This window comes from Eublepharis macularius, chromosome 2, assembly GCF_028583425.1.
Source record: "Eublepharis macularius isolate TG4126 chromosome 2, MPM_Emac_v1.0, whole genome shotgun sequence".
Taxonomy (NCBI): Eukaryota; Metazoa; Chordata; class Lepidosauria; order Squamata; family Eublepharidae; genus Eublepharis; species Eublepharis macularius.
Window position 1 is genome coordinate 5574918 of NC_072791.1, and position 20506 is coordinate 5595423.

The 20506-nt window shown below is 48.5% G+C and overlaps 1 protein-coding gene across 1 annotated transcript in view; it reads left to right on the forward strand.

Annotated features, from left to right (window-relative positions):
• The first annotated feature begins 377 nt into the window (after nt 1-377).
• The window catches only part of TRIM9 (tripartite motif containing 9), a 100628-nt gene continuing 80499 nt past the window's right edge, over nt 378-20506 (forward strand). The window contains exon 1 of the mRNA XM_054971922.1: nt 378-1211. Coding sequence (XP_054827897.1) covers nt 378-1211 — 834 coding nt within the window. The remainder of the gene's footprint in view (nt 1212-20506) is intronic.

The window sequence follows — 20506 nt, forward strand, 5'->3', positions numbered from 1 at the left end:
GAGCAGTGCAGTGCAGCGCTCCTAATTCCACTCCCAGCTGCCTGCGCCGCTCTCGAGGAGGAGACGCGCTCCCGACTCCCCGCAGCAGCAGCAGCAGCCGCGCAGCCCAGCTCCGATTTGAGCCAAGGGGGCGGGGCGGTGGGCGTGGTCTGAAGGCCGCCCGCCCAGGGAGGGGGCGGACAGACACCGCCGTGGCCCAATGGCAGCCGCGCGCTCCTCGCGGGCGGCCAATGGGGCGCGCCTTGGGCGGGGCGAGAGGCGCGGAGGGCCGGCTGCAGCGGCCGGGCTGGCACTGCCGGGCTGGCAGGGAAGGCGGCCGGAGGTGCTGCCGCCGCTGCTGCTTGTCGCTGTCCGCGGTGCTGCCGGCGGTGGGCCCCATGGACGAGATGGAAGAGGAGCTGAAGTGCCCGGTGTGCGGCTCCTTCTACCGGGAGCCGCTGATCCTGCCCTGCTCGCACAATCTGTGCCAGGCCTGCGCCCGCCACATCCTGGTGCAGACGCCCGAGGCCGACTCGCCGCAGAGCCGCCGCGCCTCGGGCTCGGCCGCCTCGGACTACGACTACCTGGACCTGGACAAGATGAGCCTGTACAGCGAGGCCGACAGCGGCTACGGCTCCTACGGCGGCTTCGCCAGCGCGCCCACCACGCCGTGCCAGAAGTCGCCCAACGGCGTGCGCGTCTTCCCGCCCGCCGCGCCGCCGCCGCCCGCCGCGCCGCCGCCCGCCGCCGCCGCCTCGCTGGCGCCGCTGCCGCGCAACGCCTGCCTGACCTGCCCGCTGTGCCACCGCAGCCTGATCCTGGACGAGCGCGGCCTGCGCGGCTTCGCCAAGAACCGCGTGCTGGAGGGCGTCATCGAGCGCTACCAGCAGAGCAAGGCGGCGGCGCTGCGCTGCCAGCTGTGCGAGAAGGCGCCCAAGGAGGCGGCCGTCATGTGCGAGCAGTGCGACGTCTTCTACTGCGAGCCCTGCCGCCTGCGCTGCCACCCGCCGCGCGGCCCGCTGGCCAAGCACCGCCTGCTGCCGCCCGCCCAGGGCCGCGTCAGCCGCCGCCTCAGCCCGCGCAAGGTCTCCACCTGCACCGACCACGAGCTCGAGAACCACAGCATGTACTGCGTGCAGTGCAAGGCGCCCGTCTGCTACCAGTGCCTGGAGGAGGGCAAGCACGCCAGCCACGAGGTCAAGGCGCTGGGCGCCATGTGGAAGCTCCACAAGGTCGGGCCCGGCGCGCTCCCGGGGGCGGGCGGGGGGCGGGCAGGGCCTGGGGCTGCCCCCTCCGAGGTCCCGCTCCTTGCTCGAAAGCCCTGGCCACCGCTCATCTGCCTGCCCGCCTGCCCTTACTTTCATGCTACTGCTCAGTTGGCCAGCTGGCCTTGACGTGCTTCCATCCATCCAACTATATGTCTGTCCATCTATCCTTACTGTAATGGTACTGCTCATTTGGCCAGCTGGCCTTGACTTCCACCCATCCGACTACATGTCTGTCCATCTGTCCATCTATCCTTACTTTAACTCATTGGCCAACTGGCCTTGACTTTCACCCATCCATCCAACTATCTGTCTGTCTGTCTGTCTGTCCACCTGGCCTTACTTTAATGATACTGCTCATGTGGCCAACTGGCCTTGACATCCATCCATCCAACTATATGTCTGTCTGTCTGTCCATCTGTCCATCTATCCTTACTGTAATGGTACTGCTCATTTGGCCAGCTGGCCTTGACTTCCACCCATCCGACTACATGTCTGTCCATCTGTCCATCTATCCTTACTTTAACTCATTGGCCAACTGGCCTTGACTTTCACCCATCCATCCAACTATCTGTCTGTCTGTCTGTCTGTCCACCTGGCCTTACTTTAATGATACTGCTCATGTGGCCAACTGGCCTTGACATCCATCCATCCAACTATATGTCTGTCTGTCTGTCCATCTGTCCATCTATCCTTACTGTAATGGTACTGCTCATTTGGCCAGCTGGCCTTGACTTCCACCCATCCGACTACATGTCTGTCCATCTGTCCATCTATCCTTACTTTAACGTTACTACTCATTGGCCAACTGGCCTTGACTTCCACCCATCCAACTACATGTCTGTCCATCTATCCTTACTTTAACTCATTGGCCAACTGGCCTTGACTTTCACCCATCCATCCAACTATCTGTCTGTCTGTCTGTCCACCTGGCCTTACTTTAATGATACTGCTCATGTGGCCAACTGGCCTTGACATCCATCCATCCAACTATATGTCTGTCTGTCTGTCCATCTGTCCATCTATCCTTACTTTAATGATACTGCTCATTTGGCCAATTGACTGTCTCCCTCCCCCTCTCTCTCTCCATCCATCCATCCATCCATCCAGTGGCATAGAAAACAACAGGATTTTCAGAGTATAAGCTTTCAAGGGTCAGAATTCCCTTCAAGCGCCAAGGCCCTGTATCTGAAGAAGGGAGCTTTGACTCTCAAAAGCCCATATCCTGAAAATCTTGGTCTTTAAGGCACCACTGGCCTTAAATCCCACAGTGCCTCTGAGACTGTGCAAAGTATCTTAAAAATGGATCTCTGACTCTTGAAAGCTCATATCCCGAAAATCTCGTTGATCTCTAAGGTGCCACTGGGCTCAGATCCTGCTGTTCTACTGCAGACCAGCACGGCTGCCCACCTAAAATGACCCTGCTTTTGAAGGCTCCGGTGCTGCAACCAGCATCCTACTGGGAGGCTTCGAAAAGAGATTGTGGCCCTCTCCCTATTCACAATGGCCCTGGGCCCTCCTGTTGTTTTACATTTTTATCCCTTTCCCCCAAGAGGTACATGGTTTTTGTCTTCCCAGTTTTATTCTCACAACAATCCTGTGAGGTAGGTTAGGATGACAGAGAAAGACTAGTCTAAGGCACTGGTCAGCAGCCTGTGGACTTGAACCCAGGTTTCCCAAATTCTAGGCTGACCCTCTGACCACTAAACATCACTGCCTTATTGATTTATCTACTTCATTTATATCCTACATTTCTCCCCAAAGTAGCTTACAACATTCTTCCATTCTCCTTTTTATCTTTACTGCAACACTGTGATTTTGGTTAGGCTGAGAGTGAGGGACTGGTCCAAGGTCAGGCATCCAACTTCTGTGGCAATCTGACCCTGAGTTTCCTTGATTGTAGTCCGACGCTGATCGCTACACCACCCATCGTTTGTCAGGCGCATTCTCTCTCTAGCTGCTGCTGCATTCTGTTGGGCTGATTCTTCTGAGAAGCTGTTCTGTGGCTGGAAGGCTGGGTGGAAAATCCTGCCCCATTTCCATTCTCCCTGCACACTCCATTTGTTAGGGTGTCTTTGTGTCACCCCCCCCCCAGCATCTTCTCTCCATCCACTGAGCCAGACTTGCCCTCTTCATCCATCAGCCACGTCTCTGCCTTCTCACCCTGCACCTCCTTCTCCATCGATCGTACCTCTCCAGGCACAAACAACCTTCCCAGTCCTTGCTCTTCTTCTCTGTTCCTCCTTTGCCATGGGGCCAGCTGTCTGGCCAACTGCTCCCTACAGTTCTTCTCACCATGGGTTGGAAGAACAGAACTGCCTACCGGGCCACTTGCCTTTCCCCCTTGAGCTATCCTCCCCGCATATCTCTCTTGGCTGACGTTCAGGTGTTTGCACCAAGCTTCCTGCAGTAGCAAGCCACATAGCGCTGGTGTGAATTTGACATCCAAAAACAGGCAGGGATAAACTGGGTTACTGCACCTATCCTGTATGACCCCAAGAACTGACCATACTGGATGTCCCCTCATGCACAAGTTTTTTGCTGACCTGTGTCTCATTGCCCAAACATGTAAGACTGGAGGTGGGAAAAGAAGTGCTGAATGTAAAATGTGGGGGCTCCGGGCTGGCTGGGCACCTCGACTCGTGTTTGGTTAGGAAGATCAGCAGAGGGCTGTAGAGTGAGAAAAGCACTTACCACATGCTCAGAGAGTGATCTTTTAGTGCTGCTTCTTTACAGATACTGGGCGTGGGCACTTACTCTGCAGATACAGTTTAGGGTTCACCCTGGCTCCGTGAAGCCCTGGGCTGGCAGAGCTAACTGACCGAGAAAGGACTGGGGGTTACCTCTGAAGAAGAGGCGTGGTGTTACACCTGAGAAAGATCTGCACGTTGTTGGTGGAGCAGGCCTCGGAGGGAACTCTGCAAATTGAATTTTGGGGAATAGGGCTAGCAATCCTACCCTGCCTTTCTCCTTTGAATACTGATCAGCCACTCTGTAGCATGCTTAAGTGGTTGGATTGTGCATCAACACTCTGCTGGTTCGACTCCCATTACTGCCGTGAGCTCAAAAGGTGGCCTTGGGTCAGCCACTCCTCTCATCCCAGCTCCCCAACTGTATTGTGAGAATAACGGTAACACTGACTTTCCAGGCATAAACTGCTGTAGCATAGAGGTTAAGTGGTTGGGATGTGAATCAGCACTCTGATGGCTTGACTCCCACTACTGCCATGAGCTTGAAAGGTGGCCTTGGGGAAGCCACTCCTCTCAGCCCCTGTTCCCTAGCTGTATTGTGAAGATGACAACAACACTGACTTTGTTCACCACTCTGAATGGGGCATTAATCTGCCTAGAAGTGTGGTATGTAAGCGCAGTTATATATTATACTCTGGCTCTTCCTACAAAGCTTTCCTTAGCTAAGGGAGCTAAGTGGAGCCGAAGTCTTTAGTGGAGGATGGAGAGCAGGGGAGAGGCGGGGGTTTAGGAATTTTTTTTTTGCAACCCCCTACTCCATCCCTTTCCCCTCCCCCCATCTCCCTTTCATCCAAGAGCTAGGCGTGCGAAGACAACCCTGTCTCTGAGGTAACTAGGGCAGAGAAGTGATTGCATCATGGGTGGACATCTTCTCCCCCCCTGCCCTGACAGAGCGCATCATCCATCGCAGGGGCACGCACATTGAGATAATTGAGTTCCCCTCCCCCAGCTTCCTCCCTGAGCAGTCCAGGCACAAAGCCAGAATGTGTGTGCGTGTGTGTGTGGGGGGGCACCTTGTGACATTTTGTCTCTGGAGAAGAGGGGAAAGTTCACAGGAACTCAACATATGGGGGATTTTCAAGGCAGGAAAATCTGGATTTAAAAGACGTCAGTACGCAAATGTGAATTTGAACATTTGTTCTCTCCTGGCTCCAGAACGGTTGAAACTGTAGCTAGAATTCTGCTAGTCTGTCTGTCTATTCACATTTGCTTTAAGGAGCTCAGGCAGTGTACCTGGTTCTCCTTCACTATTCTGTTGTCACAACAACCCTGTAAGGTAGGTTAGACTGAAAGGTAGAGATTGGCCCAAGGTCAGCCAGGGAGCTGCATGATTGCGTATTTGAAACTCGGGCTCTCTTGGCTTTCTGCAAACTATGCAAAACTCGTTTATTTTTTATTTATTTTTTTAGACTTTTATACTGCCTCGAACGAGGTCCAAAGCAGATTACAACATTTCAATCAATTAAAAAAAAATATATATATTAAATCTATTTTAAAAATCCACTACCATTAACAGTGAAATCCTAAACAGAGCTACTCCAGTCTAAGCTCATTGAAATCAATGGGCTTAGACTGGAGTAACTCTACTTAGGATTTCACTGTAAGTGGTTCCTCAAATACAACCAATAGTAAAAAACAAAACCAGGTGACAAAGCTGTGTTATTCAGGAGGGCTTCTTAATGCAGATAAAAGGGCCATACGGAATCAAAGTGGTTTGGAGGGATACTTTGGAAAAGGGATAGGGGCTGCAGACTGTACTACTGCGTACTGACCGTTGCTGTAACGTATTGCATCGTTTATGGGATGATCCAGCCATTTTTCACATTGACTTACCCTATGTAATTCCCCTTGAGTCAATGAGAAAGGCAGACTATAAATAACATAAATAAATAAAAAATAAAATAAAAACCTGAGTTTCCCAGGTCTGCACTATACCCACACTGGCTCTTACTGGTTATGTGCTGCGCTCAGGGAATTCTGTAGCTCCAACCTCATCTCACCGACAAGCTAGGTCATAATATGGGGAGAATATTCCCGCCCTACTTTACAGGGCAGTCGTAAAGTTTACCGAGACGGTCCAAATGCAGCACCAAATATTATTAGAAGAGTCAGGGCTCTAATTGAAATTGAATTGAACATTCCTGGCGTGGCCAGTGCCGTGGAGGGGACAGGGAAGGAATTCATCCGGCCAATTGGACTTGCACCCCCGGTAGCTGCTGCTGTAGCACATAAAGAGATCCTCCTTCCGTGTCACGATCTGCATCCAGATCCCCTCCGGTTTCGTGAATCAGTAGCAGGTCAAATTTGATGTATCGTGGCAGGAGCTTTCAAAGGCAAAAGATCACACCATACAACGCGGCAGGCTCTTGCTCGCTGAAGCTTACAGAAAAAGGTGCTCGTTGCCTAATCCCACATCTGTTTACTCCCCAGTAATCTCCCCTGCATTCAGTGGGGCTTCTTTCCAGGAATGATGCAACCTGAGCGTTTGAGACGCTGCAGGAACCTTGCTTGGGTTTACTGCAATGGAACAACATGGCTGCTCGTATTCATTTGATTTTCACATTGCTGTTACTCTATGGTGCTTATAGCAGGATGCATAGTTCCCTCTCCTCCATTTTTTCACAACAACCCTGTAAGGTAGGTTAGGCTAGATCAGAGTGATTGGCCCACGATCATTGTCATTGTCATCGTCACATTCGATTTATATACTGCCCTTCAGGACAACTTAATGCCCACTCAGAGAAGTTTACAAAGTATGCTATTGTTATCCCCACAACAGTCACCCTGTGAGGCAGGTGGGGCTGAGAGAGTTCTGAGAGAGCTGTGACTGATCCCAGGTCACCCAGCTGGCTTCAAGCGGAGGAGTGGGGAATCAAACCTGGCTCTCCAGATTAGAGTCCTGCTGCTCTTAACCACTACACCAAACTGGCTCTCACAAATGCACAAAACTTTAGAGGGTCTTAAATTCCCAGGGTCCAATATTCTAGCAAGTGGGTCACTTAGAATTTCTCACAGTGAAGAGTTCAGTCTGAAATGTAGAATCACAGAATCATAGAGTTGGAAGGGACCACCAGGGTCATCTAGTCCAACCCCCTGCACAATGCAGGAAATTCACAACTACCCCCCCACCTCCCAGTGACCCCTGCTCCATGCCCAGAAGGTGGCAACCCCTCCTCCAGGATCCCTGGCCAAACTGGCCTGGAGAAAATTGCTTCCTGACCCCAAGGTGACGATCGGCATTTCTCTAGGCATGTAAGAAGGGGCCACAAGAACTAAGCACTGATGCAACCCTTCCTGCCCTCCCTCTCATGATCTGCCCAGGTTCACAAAATCAGCATTGCTGTCAGATGGCCGCACAGATACGCAGCTGCTCAGCCAACATTCATTGTAGGCAGCCCGACCCTCTTTTTGTGCTTCTTCTCTCGTGTAGTCAACGACTACGTAGGAGAATTGTGTCGGAGGACGTTTTCCTCCTCCATCTCCGTGCCTGGAAGAGTTTCCCCAGCTAAATCATGTTAACATGAAGGCAGTTACGGCAGTCTTTTGAAATACGTTTTAATATTCCTTTCTAATAAATGCTAATGACCTTCTGAGACATACTGAATTGCCTTACTCTTGCAAGCATCATTCATAGGTATGGAGAAATCAATATCTCAATGGCCAAGTAGTTGCTACTAAGAATGCAGTATATTACATAGGCAAGAGGTCAGTCTGCACTCTGTTTTAGATAGCTCATGGTACATGATCTATGGTTGGTGTTACTGAGTGGGTGCGGGGGAAGTGTCCCGGGCTTATAACCAAGCAACAGATGCCCAAATGTCCGGGTTTGCCTTGAGCTCTGCTGGACCTGGTTTTTCTTTAGCGATGGAGACTTGTTGGGTCACAGAGAGGTAACCCTTGGACGGAACATAGTGGTGGGATATTCCTCCTGCTCCAGGCTCTTGGTAAATAAGCAAATTTATGAGCAAGGAATATCAATAGTTAACGGGGTTGTTTTCATTTAGCAATCTGTTTCCAGCATGAGCAATGCATGTGCCTTCCAGAATCTCACGTGGAGAGCATAAAGCCAATGGCTTTCCCCTGAGGTTTGCCCACATTATCTGGTGTTCAGAGGTATACTGTCTCTGAATGTGGAGTCTCCATTTAGTTGTCATAGTTCATAACCATTGACAAGCCTGTCCTCTGTGCATTTGTCCAGTCCTTTTTTTCAAGGCTGTTAGGACTTGTGGCGATGGCCAAGTCTATGCCGTTTGTTGATTCTTCACAGTCTATACGCAAGGTCTGTCGCTCTTTATGCGGATCGGCTGAGGGTCTCATGGTGGCCAGCCCCATTTTGTAGAACGTCTGATTTTATACTCTCTCAGTTCTCTTGTTTCTTCTCTCGGATGACAACGTGTGCCGTTCTTTGGGAAGAAAACAAGGCCGGAACGGTAACTCATGTTGAGATGCAACAGGCAGTCTTGTCCAAAGACTGAGTTTACAGAAGAAATGGTGGGATGTTCCAGTTGCTACTGATGCCAAGTTGAGGTTGAATTACCCACCCACAGTGCAGGTTGGTTAGAAAGAGGCACGGCCAGAGCAGTGAATCATGCAGAGTTGCAGTGGCCAGCCTCCTTTGTAGGTGGATTATTTCGGTCCACCGGAGCCTTTACTTCATCTCTGTCTGGAGGTGCCCCAGCCATTTGCCCCCAGCACACAGGTTGGGAATCACTGATAGGCAGGGCTTTTTTTCTGGGAAAAGTGGTGGTGGAACTCAGTGGTGGAACTCAGGACCGCACAATGACGTCACTTTGGGTCAGCTGGAACAAGGGGGGAGTTTTGTAAAGTTTAAATCACCCTTGGCGAAAATGGTCACATGGCTGGTGGCTTCGCCCCCTGATCTCCAGACAGAGGGGAGTTTAGATTGCCCTCCATGCCAATGGCACGGAGGGCAATCTCACCTCCCCTCTGTCTGGAGATCAGGGGGCGGGGCCACCAGCCATGTGACCATTTTTAAGAGATGCCGGAACTCCGTTCCACCGGGTTCCGGCTGAAAAAAAGCCCTGCTGATAGGCATTCTAAGCCTGCTGAGTTTTGAACCTGGGCTTTCCACTGCTTTCCACTCACCACATCTGCTGCCGCTCAGATTTGCCCGGCAGAAAAGGTGCCGGATGGATAATTCTTTGGAGGCCTAATCCTGCATAAAAATGGCTTGAGGTTAACTTTTGTCGACATCATTTTTCTGTCAGCTTCAACAGTGTCCCATTAGCCTGATTTACCCATGGGAAAACTCCACAAGGCCAGCTCAGAAACAAAGCTCTGTTTGCCTTGGCAGAGGATAATGTTTTCTGCGAAGAGAAGGCAGCTGGAAGTCAGCAATTTACATCTGCCAAAAAGAAGAAAGAACGTCCTTTCCCAAGGGGCAGCATTTGACTTACCCTCTTGGCACTTCTCTCGCATATGTAACGTTCCTGTGATTCCCAAAGCTTCGTATGACTCTTGTTTTATATACTACAGGATTTCATCTAGGAATTTACACTAGAGTAATAATGCCATTTGTCATCTATACTATTTCAAGGATGAACAGCTCTTAGAACTGTAATGCAGGCTGATATTCTGCTCATATTTCAGGTGGAGATTGGGGGGTGCTGGGAATTCGTCACCGATGTGAGATTTGTGTTGGGAACGTTGAGAATGAGAGCTCGAAACCACCGCACATACTTCTAAACGTGAGAGCGGGTGCGTTGGTGTGTGTGTTGGAGGGGACCATCATTCCATTCAAGCCGTTGCTCTCATCCACAAATGCGGAGCTCCTGAAGATATTTTTGTTTGACAGCTTTCAGTGTGAAAGCGACTCAGACAGAGTGCAAATCAAACATGGTCAAATGTATCGAGCAGAAGCTGTGAAGTTGCTACCAGACCTGTCGGTGTTTAAGCTTCACACGACGCCAGGTGTCAAAAACAAAGCACTGTTGACGAACTGTAGCCAAGGAATTATTTTGCTAATTGATGGAAAGACATCCCCCATGTAGGGCCAGAAAAAGAGAGGGAACCATTGGAAACAGCAGCTCCCATTTCTCTGATTCTCTGGCCAAGCCACCCACATAACTGCTAGAGCTGGCACGGTGACCAGGGCACCAACCCACTGCAAGGGCCTGGCTGGATCCAGGTTACCAGTAAACCTGGAGGTGGCTGGTATTGCTGGTGGGCAGCTCTATGCCAAGACCCTTGTGGCATTGGTAGGGTTACCAGTCCCCTGCTGGGGGCAGGGGATCCCCCGTTCCCATCCTCTGCCCCCCCACCTCTTACCTGGCTAGTGGGAGGGGAAGGCAGGGCAATGCGCCTCTTGGGGTGCACCCCCAGGCAGCGTGGCACACTCCCACACTCCACAGCAAGCTGATTTTGGCCTGTTTGGTGGGCCAAATCAGCTCCACCGTGGGCCAAATCGGGCCCATTTGGTGCCGAAATTGGCCCACTGCAGAGTGCAGAAGCACTCCCAGGGTTGGTACGATGCCCTGTGCAATGACATCACTTCCCGGAAGTGATGTCACCATGCAGTCTGGGAACGCGTGTGCTTTGCGTGCATGCAAAAACATAAACAAAGGTGAGTGCTGGGTCTTCTGCCTCTTGCCCGGAGGGTAAGGGCCCCTGGCAACTCGAGGCAATGCATAGGGCTGTGAGATGACAGGTGTACCTTGCTCTGGATGTCAAAGTGCCTCAAACCGGCCCTTGTACTCTCTCCCTTAACATAGCAAGTAGACCTGCGCTGTTCTACTCTGTAAGGCACCATGATGGCATCCTGTAAAACAGTCAGATGAATAATCATCTAAAAAAAATGTGTAATAGGACATTGTGTTCAGAGGTCCCTTGCCCCTGCTCTGCTTCCCTGGCTCTTTGTCTGTCTTTTTCTGTGTGGCGCAGGGGCGAGGGACTGAGAGGGCAACATCACTGCATCTTCCTGTTGATGTTCCTACTTGTCAAGTGGGGTGGAGGGGGGGGGAGAGATGTCAGGCTTCAGTTTTTGGCAGCTTAACAATCTCCATTTTGTTCATCCTCAAGTACCAGTCCAGCACCTGCCCAACTCATGTAGGTGCCCAGTGAAATCCAGTACTGACTTCCACTACTGTGAAGGGCTTATGGCCCTTAAAACTGGCTGTGTGCGGATGCTGCTGAGAGTGTTGCTATGATGGTGCTGGTTTCGGTGGTTGCCGTCTTCCCTCTTAACTAGTGGGTGCCTATGGAAATGCAGAAGATAGACAAAGAAGCAAAAAGGAAGAGCTGGAGCAGTTGTGGCCCATGAAGCGTGTAGGGTGTGTGAGGTTAAGTGGTTCAGCTGCGAATCAGCACTCTACTGGTTCGAATCCCACTCCTGCCACAAGTTCAGCAGGTAGCCTTTGGTAAGCCACTCCTCTCAGCCCCAGCTCCCCAGCTGTTTTGTGGGGATAATAATAACAGTAACTTGTTCACCGCTCTGGGCGAGGGACTAATCTGTCTAGAAGAGCAGTATATAAGCACAGTTGTTTGTTGTTGTTGTTGTTGTTGTTGTTGTTGTTGTTATTCGAATTATCCAAAACACAATCAACAATAAGCAGAAGTCACATGTTATTATTCATTGGCCTTGCTAAGCTGATATAAGTTTCCACTGGAGACCTAAGTATCAGCTTGATGATGATGATGATGATGTGATGATGATGATGATGATGATGATGATGATGATGATGATGATGATGATGATTTGGGGGTCTCCTTTTACAGAGTATTGCTCAAGGCCTACTTTCCATCCGGAAGTCAGGTTTTTAAATTATGATTATTATTTAGTGAAATCACCCCCTTCCCTGGAGCTAATAAAAGCCATTGTAGGGCCTCGAAGAGGATGAATCAGTCTTTTGAATGAGCCATCCGCAGGAAGTGACTGTACTGCTGAACAGTGGCTTCAGAAGCCGGTGGGAGTGAAGAGGGAATATCTTCGGCTTTCTTCCCAGGGCCAAGCTCTCACTACAGATTTAAACAATGCTTGCCTAGAGATAAGAAGAAATCTGGAAAAACAATGCCTTGATGGTGAAAAATTAATTGGATGGTTATCAAAAGAGGTGTCAGGGTCAAGGAGGCCTGTGTTGCAACACCTCAGAACGGAAAATGTTTTTGTCAGTTGTGTGTGCCATGTGCTGTCAAGTCACCTCCAACTTATGGCGACCCTATGAAGGAAAGACCTCCAAAACGTCCTATCATTAACAGACTTGCTCAGAGCCTGCAAACTGGAGGACGTGGCTTCTTTTATTGAGTCAAGCCATCTCATTTTGGATCTTGCTCTTTTCCTATTGCCTTCTACTTTTCCTAGCATTATTGACTTTTCCAGAGAATCTTGTCTTCTCATGATGTGACCAAAGTACGATAACCTCAGTTTTGTCATCTTAGCTTCTAGGGGGAATTCAGGCTTGATTTGATCTAGTACCCACCTATTTGTCTTTTTGGCTGTCCATGGTGTCCGCAAAACTCTCCTCCAGCACCACATTTCAAATGAATCAATTGGCTTCTGGGTCGGTCAATTGCATTAGATGTTGGTGATGCCGTAAAACTGCTTTGTGGTTTGGCTGCAACAGAAACGGAATGGACATTTTATGCCATTTTTATATATTCACTTCATATTATTATCAAGGATGAGCTGAAAAGAAGGGAACTCTTTTGGCAGTGGTGAAAAGCGCTCTCCCTCTTCCAGTGACCATTTGGAGTCTGCGGCAAAAGAGGTTGAATGGGGGTGCCCATTCAGAGTGAGATACTTCCGTCCTTACTCCTGTTTGGCTTCCTCATTCCTGACTGGCTATGCAGCATCCTGATGTTTTAACTACATGATTCCTGATCGTCTAGGGCCGTTATTCCCAGAAGAAATAGACAGTTTTTTTTTTTAAATGGCACTAAAACAGGACTAGATTAAGGAGCAAACAGGCTGTGAATACGGTGGCAGGGCTGGAGTGGGGAGGGAATGTCTTTCAAGCATCTTTCACTCCAGCCAAAAACACTGGCTGCTGAAACACAAAACAGGCAAATGTTTCCTCCAGTCCTAATGATAATTTTTTTTAGCACTGTTACATGCTCAATGCTTTTTGCTTATGGGGAAGCATAGTAGTCGATACAAACATGAAAAAAATATATACAGGGGGTGTTTTGTAGGGGGTTTAATTAGCAGAGTAAATTAGTGCACGGTAGAATATAAGAGCCTTGACCTGGGTAGCCCAGGTAAGCCTGATCTCGTCAGATCTCAGAAGCTAAGCAGAGTCGGCCTTGGTTAGTAAATGGATGGGAGACATTCAGCGAAGACCAGGGCTGCAGAGGCAGGCAATGGCAAACCAGGGGAGGTTTGTTTTCATCTGTTCTCTCATAATTTCCCATGCCTCCCCCTTCCATGTCTTCTGGCACATTTCATGACCTTCAGGCTCTCATCCCGCCCTTCTCTTAATGAGGATGTTGTGTTCCTTTTTTGTCCCAGCATCCCCGCAGCCGCCCTTCAGAAGTGGTACCCAAACCTGCTAATTTCTAAGAGCACCTGCCCCATTGTGAGTCACCCAGGAAACCTTTGCAGAGGCCCCCTCCTCCTTTGGCTCAGCGACTTTCTTTTAATTAGACATTGCTCCTCCAGCGCCGCCCTCCCGCTCCGCCCAGAGCGAGGGCCTCCCACCTACAGACTTACCTGGTCATTCCATTTCAAAGGTAAATAAATAATTGGCATAATGAACAACATCACAACTCATGGGATTATACAGGAAAGGAAACAGACAGGTGGATATCCCAAAAAGCAAGTCCCCACAGACTCAGTTCTCTTTCTGCAGCTTAGTACAAGGAGATGCTTATCAAAGGAGGCCTAAGAGATCTCAGAGTCTGACACTGAGCAAAGAACGCAGAACTTCAGTAGAGGTGAGGAAGGCTTCCCTGATCTCACCTGGAACTGGAATGAACAGAACAAAAATCAATAGGTGGTTTTAGATTCCAAGCCCTGTTCTGAGCTCGAAAGGGTTCAGAAAGGCAGACCTCCTCCGCTCAATCGCATTCACCGTGCTTCCTCTGGCTGTGACAAGCCACTTCTGTTTGTGCAAGACTGATGTCTTTCAAGGATCCAGAAAGTGTCTAGTGCAAAAAGGATGTGCGCCACCGGGCAGGACCGCCTCTGCAATGGATGAAGAAGTTTGCAAGCAGAAAGGAGGCATAGAATCCAAGCCAGTATCTGACAGTTGCCAGAAAATGAAACTTCATATGCGAGAGCTCCCAAAATAAATATGCTAGGAAGCCAAAAGCACCCACATTTACAATCTGGAGGGAAAAGGGTTTGCATTCAAATTCCAAGTGTCGACTTGAAACCTGCAAGGAGAAACTGGAAATTCTGGCAGATTTAGAGTATTTGTATCGGTTTCAGTCATCTTTCAGCTCCTAACCTGGTTGAGTCGAACCTTTTGACCATCAATTAAAAAAAAAAGATTGGCTTATGTGGTTTGTAGGCATGTGGTTGACACAAGAAACCTGTCTGCGTCTCGTGGCTAGCTCCTCGTGCACACTGTGCATTCAGCAAATGCTCTCGAGCTGGGACAGCATACTGTGATGCGGGCCAAATCCCCCACTCATCAGATATGATGGAATTGCATCCTTAAGGTTTCTGATTCACCAAAAATGACAATTCCATCTCAACTTGATTAGCTTCAGTTCTCCTCTGCAGATCTTTTCTGGGTGTGTAGCAGGCACTGAGAACCTCCCACCAGAGCTTACCACCTCCAGTGAAGAAGAGCAGGGGGCAGTGTGCCACTGAAAGGTGGCACTGGGTGACATTGCAAGCCATACCTGTGGACTCAGGTAGCCACTGCCGCTCCACCTGGGCCTCTACCCCAGGTTCAGAGCAAGATCCTGCCAGACAGTTGCCTGCCGCTGCTGCTGGAACCTGGGACTGCACTGTTTGTCACTGGCCCATAACTGATCAGATTAAAAGATGGGAAGGCCCCCTGAGAGCAAGTTTGGTGTAGTGGTTAAGAGCAGCGGGACTCTGATCCGGAGAACCAGGTTTGATTCCCCACTCCTCCACTTAAAGCCAGCTGGGTGATTTTGGGCCAGTCACAGCTCTCTCAGAGCTCTCTCAGCCCCACCCACCTCACGGGGTGATTGTCGTGAGGAGAATAATAACACACTTTGTAAACCATTGAGAGAGCTAGTTTGGTGTAGTGGTTAAGAGCGGCGGGACTCTCATCTGGAGAGCCAGGTTTGATTCCCACTCCTCCATTTGAAGCCAGCTGAGTGACCTAGGCTCAGTCACAGCTGTCTCAGAGCTCTCTCAGCTCCACCTACCTCACAGTGTGTCTGTTGAGGTAGATGGGGCTGAGAGATTATAAAAGTGATTGTAAGCTGCTCTGAAACTCTTTTGGGTAGTGAAGGGCGGGGTTTAAACCAACTCTTCTGCTTCTGCTTCTGTTTCTGCTGCTGCTTCTGCTTCTTCTGTTTCTGCTACTTTTTCTTCTACTTCTGCTGTTTCTGCTGCTTCTGCTTCTGTTTCTTCTGCTTCTGTTTCTTCTATTTCTGCTGCTTCTGCTTCTTCTTCTTTCTTCTGCTTCTTCTGCTTCTGCTACTTTTTCTTCTGCTTCTGCTGCTTCTATTCTGTTTCTGCTGCTTCTGTTTCTGCTTCTGTTTCTTCTATTTCTGCTGCTTCTTCTGTTTCTTCTGCTTCTTCTGTTTCTGTTTCTGCTGCTTCTGTTTCTGCTTCTGCTTCTGCTTCTTCTATTTCTGCTGCTTCTGCTTCTGTTTTTGCTTCTTCTGCTTCTGCTTCTTCTGCTTCTGTTTCTTCTATTTCTGCTGCTTCTGTTTCTGCTTCTGCTTCTGCTTCTTCTATTTCTGCTTCTTCTGCTTCTGTTTTTTCTGTTTCTGCTGCTTCTGTTTCTTCTGCTTCTGCTTCTGTTTCTTCTGCTTCTTCTTTTCAGTCTGCACCTGGTGCCTGTTTGGTCCCTGTGCTTCTGTTTCTTCTATTTCTGCTGCTTCTGCTTCTGCTTCTGTTTGTCTACTTCTTCTGTTTCTGCTACTACTTCTGCTGCTTCTATTCTGTTTCTGCTGCTTCTGCTTCTGCTTCTGCTTCTGATTCTTCTATTTCTGCTGCTTCTGCTTCTGTTTTTGCTTCTTCTGCTTCTGCTTCTTCTGCTTCTGTTTCTTCTATTTCTGCTACTTCTGTTTCTTCTGCTTCTGCTTCTGTTTCTTCTGCTTCTTCTTTTCAGTCTGCACCTGGTGCCTGTTTGGTCCCTGTGTCACCTGCAGCATGCCTCACCTTTCCTCCAGGGAGCCAAGGGGAGCATGCATTGCTTAGCCTGGGACGGTACATCCGGCTCGAGATCATGCAGTTTTCTTCATGGCACAGCACGGATTTGAACCCTGGCCTCTCTGCTAGCCCTTCCATCGCTTATTTTCTCAGTGCTTTCTCATTCATTAGAGGCTTATGCTCCAGGATGCAACCACAAACAGCCGTATCAATGTGTCAGTACCGGGGAGATTTATATCACTGGAGGCTTCTTATCATGGATGACTAACCAGTCGATAAATTAGGGGCTGAGATTGCTAGATAGATTCACTATTGATTTCTTTCTATGCAGCCGTCTGTCAGACTGTTGGGTTGTAAAAGATTTCAGCTTTGTGTTGAGTTGATTGAGGCCGTCTTGCAGCTGCTGATTCAGACGTCCCATTTTAAGTCTCTCTCTCTCTGTGCCTGACACTTTACCTTTTGTTTTTGGTCAGTGTTACTTTCATTAAAGTTTCCTTAAACTGCAGTATTAATGTTTAAGGTATGTTTTCTCAAGAGCTGAGCTTGCTAGAGGAGGATAAATATTTTGTTACAAGTGCTGTTCTGAAGCAGAATTAAAATAAGTCCAGCAAAACCTGATCCGCAAGAGCAAAAGAACCTCAGGTTCTGAACTTAGATTTGAACTACATCTGACGAAGAGAGCTGTGGTTCTCAAAAGCTGACGATGCATCTGACGAAGAGAGCTGTGGTTCTCGAAAGCTAACGCTACAATAAAGTTGGTTCGTCTTAAAGGTGCTACTGAACTCTTTACTATTTTAAGGTTCTGAAAGGTTCTGAGTGCGTGCTTTTCAGTAGGCATTTAGAAGCAGAATGTGAACTAATGAAAATATCTTAAATATATTCCTTAGTTCTCTTGGTTTTCCTTTCATCATGGGTCAAGAAATGGTGGCAGAGTGTAAGGGGCTTAAGATCATTTCACCAGCTCGACAGACAGACAGACAGACAGACAGACAGACAGACAGACAGACAGACAGACAGACAGACAGACAGACAGACAGACAACTCCAGGACACCTCAGAGCTTAACTAGAAGTATTTACTTGCAAAACTGTTGAGAAGATCCAGGGGGAAACTGGGTTGGATCCAGCCATCTTTTCAGCAGTGAAAAAGGGAGGAGAGGGTCCCCGTTTAACCATCAAAAAGCCTATGTTTGGGATCATCCGACCTGCATTAACAAAGGGACATGGGAAAAATCAACAGCTGCTGGTACAGATGCATTGTCTGTAGTGGTTTTGACATTATGGAAAGGTCTGAAGTTGACAGGAAATCTTGCAGTCTCCTGGTTTTTCAAAAACTGTGTACAAGGACTGTAGACTGTACGACTGTGTACTGTCTGTTGCTTTAAGCACACTCCTACCGGATAATTCCACACAGTTTAATAAGTCATATCAATCTGCTTATGTTTCATCATTGTTTTTCAACTTGTTTGCCAATTTCTGCTATCTTTACCCTATTGTATTGTTTATTGAATGTCCCAGTTGTTGATTTTATTCAGTGATACCACGTAATCCACTTTCAGTCTCAGTGTAAAATGTGGACTATAAATAATGCAAAATAAGTAAATAATTGTCCGCTGTGGCTGGTAACAGAAACTGTCCTGTAAGAGATTTGCCAGACTTGAACCTTGAAATTAATGAAACTGTCGGGGGTTGGAAGTGAAATCTCTTTCAAGTCAAGGCCTGATGGGCAATCTCGATCCATGTTTTCGTCATAAGAAACAAAATCTTAATGTTTACCCGTAAATTGGCCACAGAGGGCAAATGACAGATGATTGCACTCACCTGTTTGGAATCCTTTGAGTGTCAATGGGCTGATTCCGCACATGTTGGATAATGCACTTTCAACGCACTGTAGCAATCGTTTGGAAGTGGATTTTTTGTTTCGCATACGAAAAATTCAGTTCCAAATGATCTCGAAAGAGGATTGGAAATGCATTATCCAACGTGTGTGGAATCAGCCAATGACTCTTCTTAAAATCTTTTTCTTCCAAGTTCTCAGCCAAGAACAGTCCCAGGTGAAAATTCAGCTTGTTCTTATCCCTTGTACCTCCTGTGAGTAATTCCATTAACAGATGTCGTTTTTAGAGTGGATGCCAAATTTCATAGACTCTGAATTTCCCTACAGATTTTTGGCTTCCATTGCTAGATGAGCCCTGCCTGAGATATAGCCCATGCTTAGCTAGAATTGATAGCAGTTTGGTAAGGTAAGTTGCACAAGACCACAGACACATAGTGCAACCTAGGGTAGATAATGTAGCCACTGTAGCGTCATTGATCCTTTGACAAGATGGAGATACCCACTCTTATGCTGGCATAGCATAAGGACCTCCTCCCGTACGGCCCAGTCATTACTGTGGAAAATGAAATTTCCATGCTCAGAGATATTTGTACCTGCCCAGATTCTCTGCTCCCGGATGACTTTATGGGTTCACTAGAGAGCGTTCACTCTTCGTTGAGTGGCCTGCATCCTGACTGGAGACCTCAAAACCATACTGTGCCAGGGTCTTTTCCACAATAAATCAGGGTGCTGCATTGGTGTCCAAATTAATGACAAAGTAAAACCTGGTTCAGCCATGTAAATTCACAGAGTGACCTTGGGTTAATCCTTCTTCATCAGCCTTACCTACCTCACAAGGCTGTTGTGAGGAAGAGTTGTGTGTGCCACCGCCTGGGAGAAAGGACAGGGTATAAATGCAACTGGCAGATCGATTGACTGGCCCAGACATTAATTCAAAGGAGTGATTCATTATGGAATGGAACAGGGCTGCTCCCACACACGTTGGATAATCCACTTTCAGTACTCTTTAGTGAACATTTGAAACTGATTTTCCATGTGTGGAACAAAAAATCCACTTCCAAAGGATTGCAAAAGTGCATTTAAAGTGCATTATTCAACATGTGTGGAAATGGCCCAGGTTAGCTCTACCTTTCGCCAGCTACAATCTGACCCTTTTCTGAATGGCTGAAGGGGGGCAGGGTGTGGCCGCCTTAACACAAGCCATTCTGGCAGCTGAGCTGCAAACCTGCCGCAGGGTGACGGATGGGACCCACCAGATACTTGCGCAAAGACTGTTGTGTGAGTGATAATTACAGCAAATTACCTCTCCCCGAGTGTCACACCCCAGGCCCCGACTCTCCAGAAATTTCAAAGATAAAAAAGGATACCTCAATTAAAGCATCTTACAGCCCAGTCTGGAAACAAGAAAATGAAGGAGACTGGCTGAGATGATTCCAGGATTTGGTGAGGCACTTGGAATGAGGCACACCCCTGTAACTGGGAGACTGGGAAAAAGAAAAGTACAGGCAACTGTTCATAGAATCATAGGGTTGGAAGGGACCTCCAGGGTCATCTAGTCCAACCCCCAGCGCAATGCAGAAAATTCACAACTACTCCCCCCCTTTTTTTGGTAGATAGCCTCCTAGAATGGCATGTAATACTAGTAACTGTGCTTATATACCACTCTTCTAGATTGATTAGTGCTCCACTCATTGCGGTGAACAAAGTCAGTGTTGTTATTATCCCCACAATACAGCTGGGGTTTTTAATGAGGTTTTGCAAACCCAAATAAATAAGAACCCAGAATTGCTGCTACTGAACTTGGGAATGGAAGATGTTCCAATGCAGTACAGAACATTGTTATTTTACATGACTACAGCAGCAAGACTTTTATATGCGCAGAAATGGAAAGTACAAGAAATACCAACTACAGAAGATTGGATTTACAAATAGCTGTATATGGCTGAGATGGATAAAATGACAAGAAAACTCAAAGACCTTGATCCAGGAGAATATATTGCAGATTGCGGGAAATTGAAACAATATCTAGAAAAAAAATGGGATGTGAAAGGAGGACTGTGGCAGTTTGAGAATCTGATTCTGGCGGGTTGAAGGGTGGGTGGTTATTGCCACTTGCTCCACTCCTGATTCCAGGCAGGTGGCAGGCATTGTCGACTGCTCCACACCTGATCCCATCTGGGTGAAAGTGGAAGGCAGGCATTGCCACCCGTTCCGCTTCTGATCCCAGCTGCGTGAAGGCAAGTGGGCATTGCCACCTGCTCTGCTCCTGATCCAAACTGGTTGATGGTGGGGGGCAGGCATTACCATCTGCTCCACACCTGATCCCAGCCACCTTAAAGATTGCTGGGCATTGCCACCTGTTCTTTATCTAATCCTGGCCAGGTGAAGAAAGGTGTGCATTGCCACCTGCTCTGCTCCTGA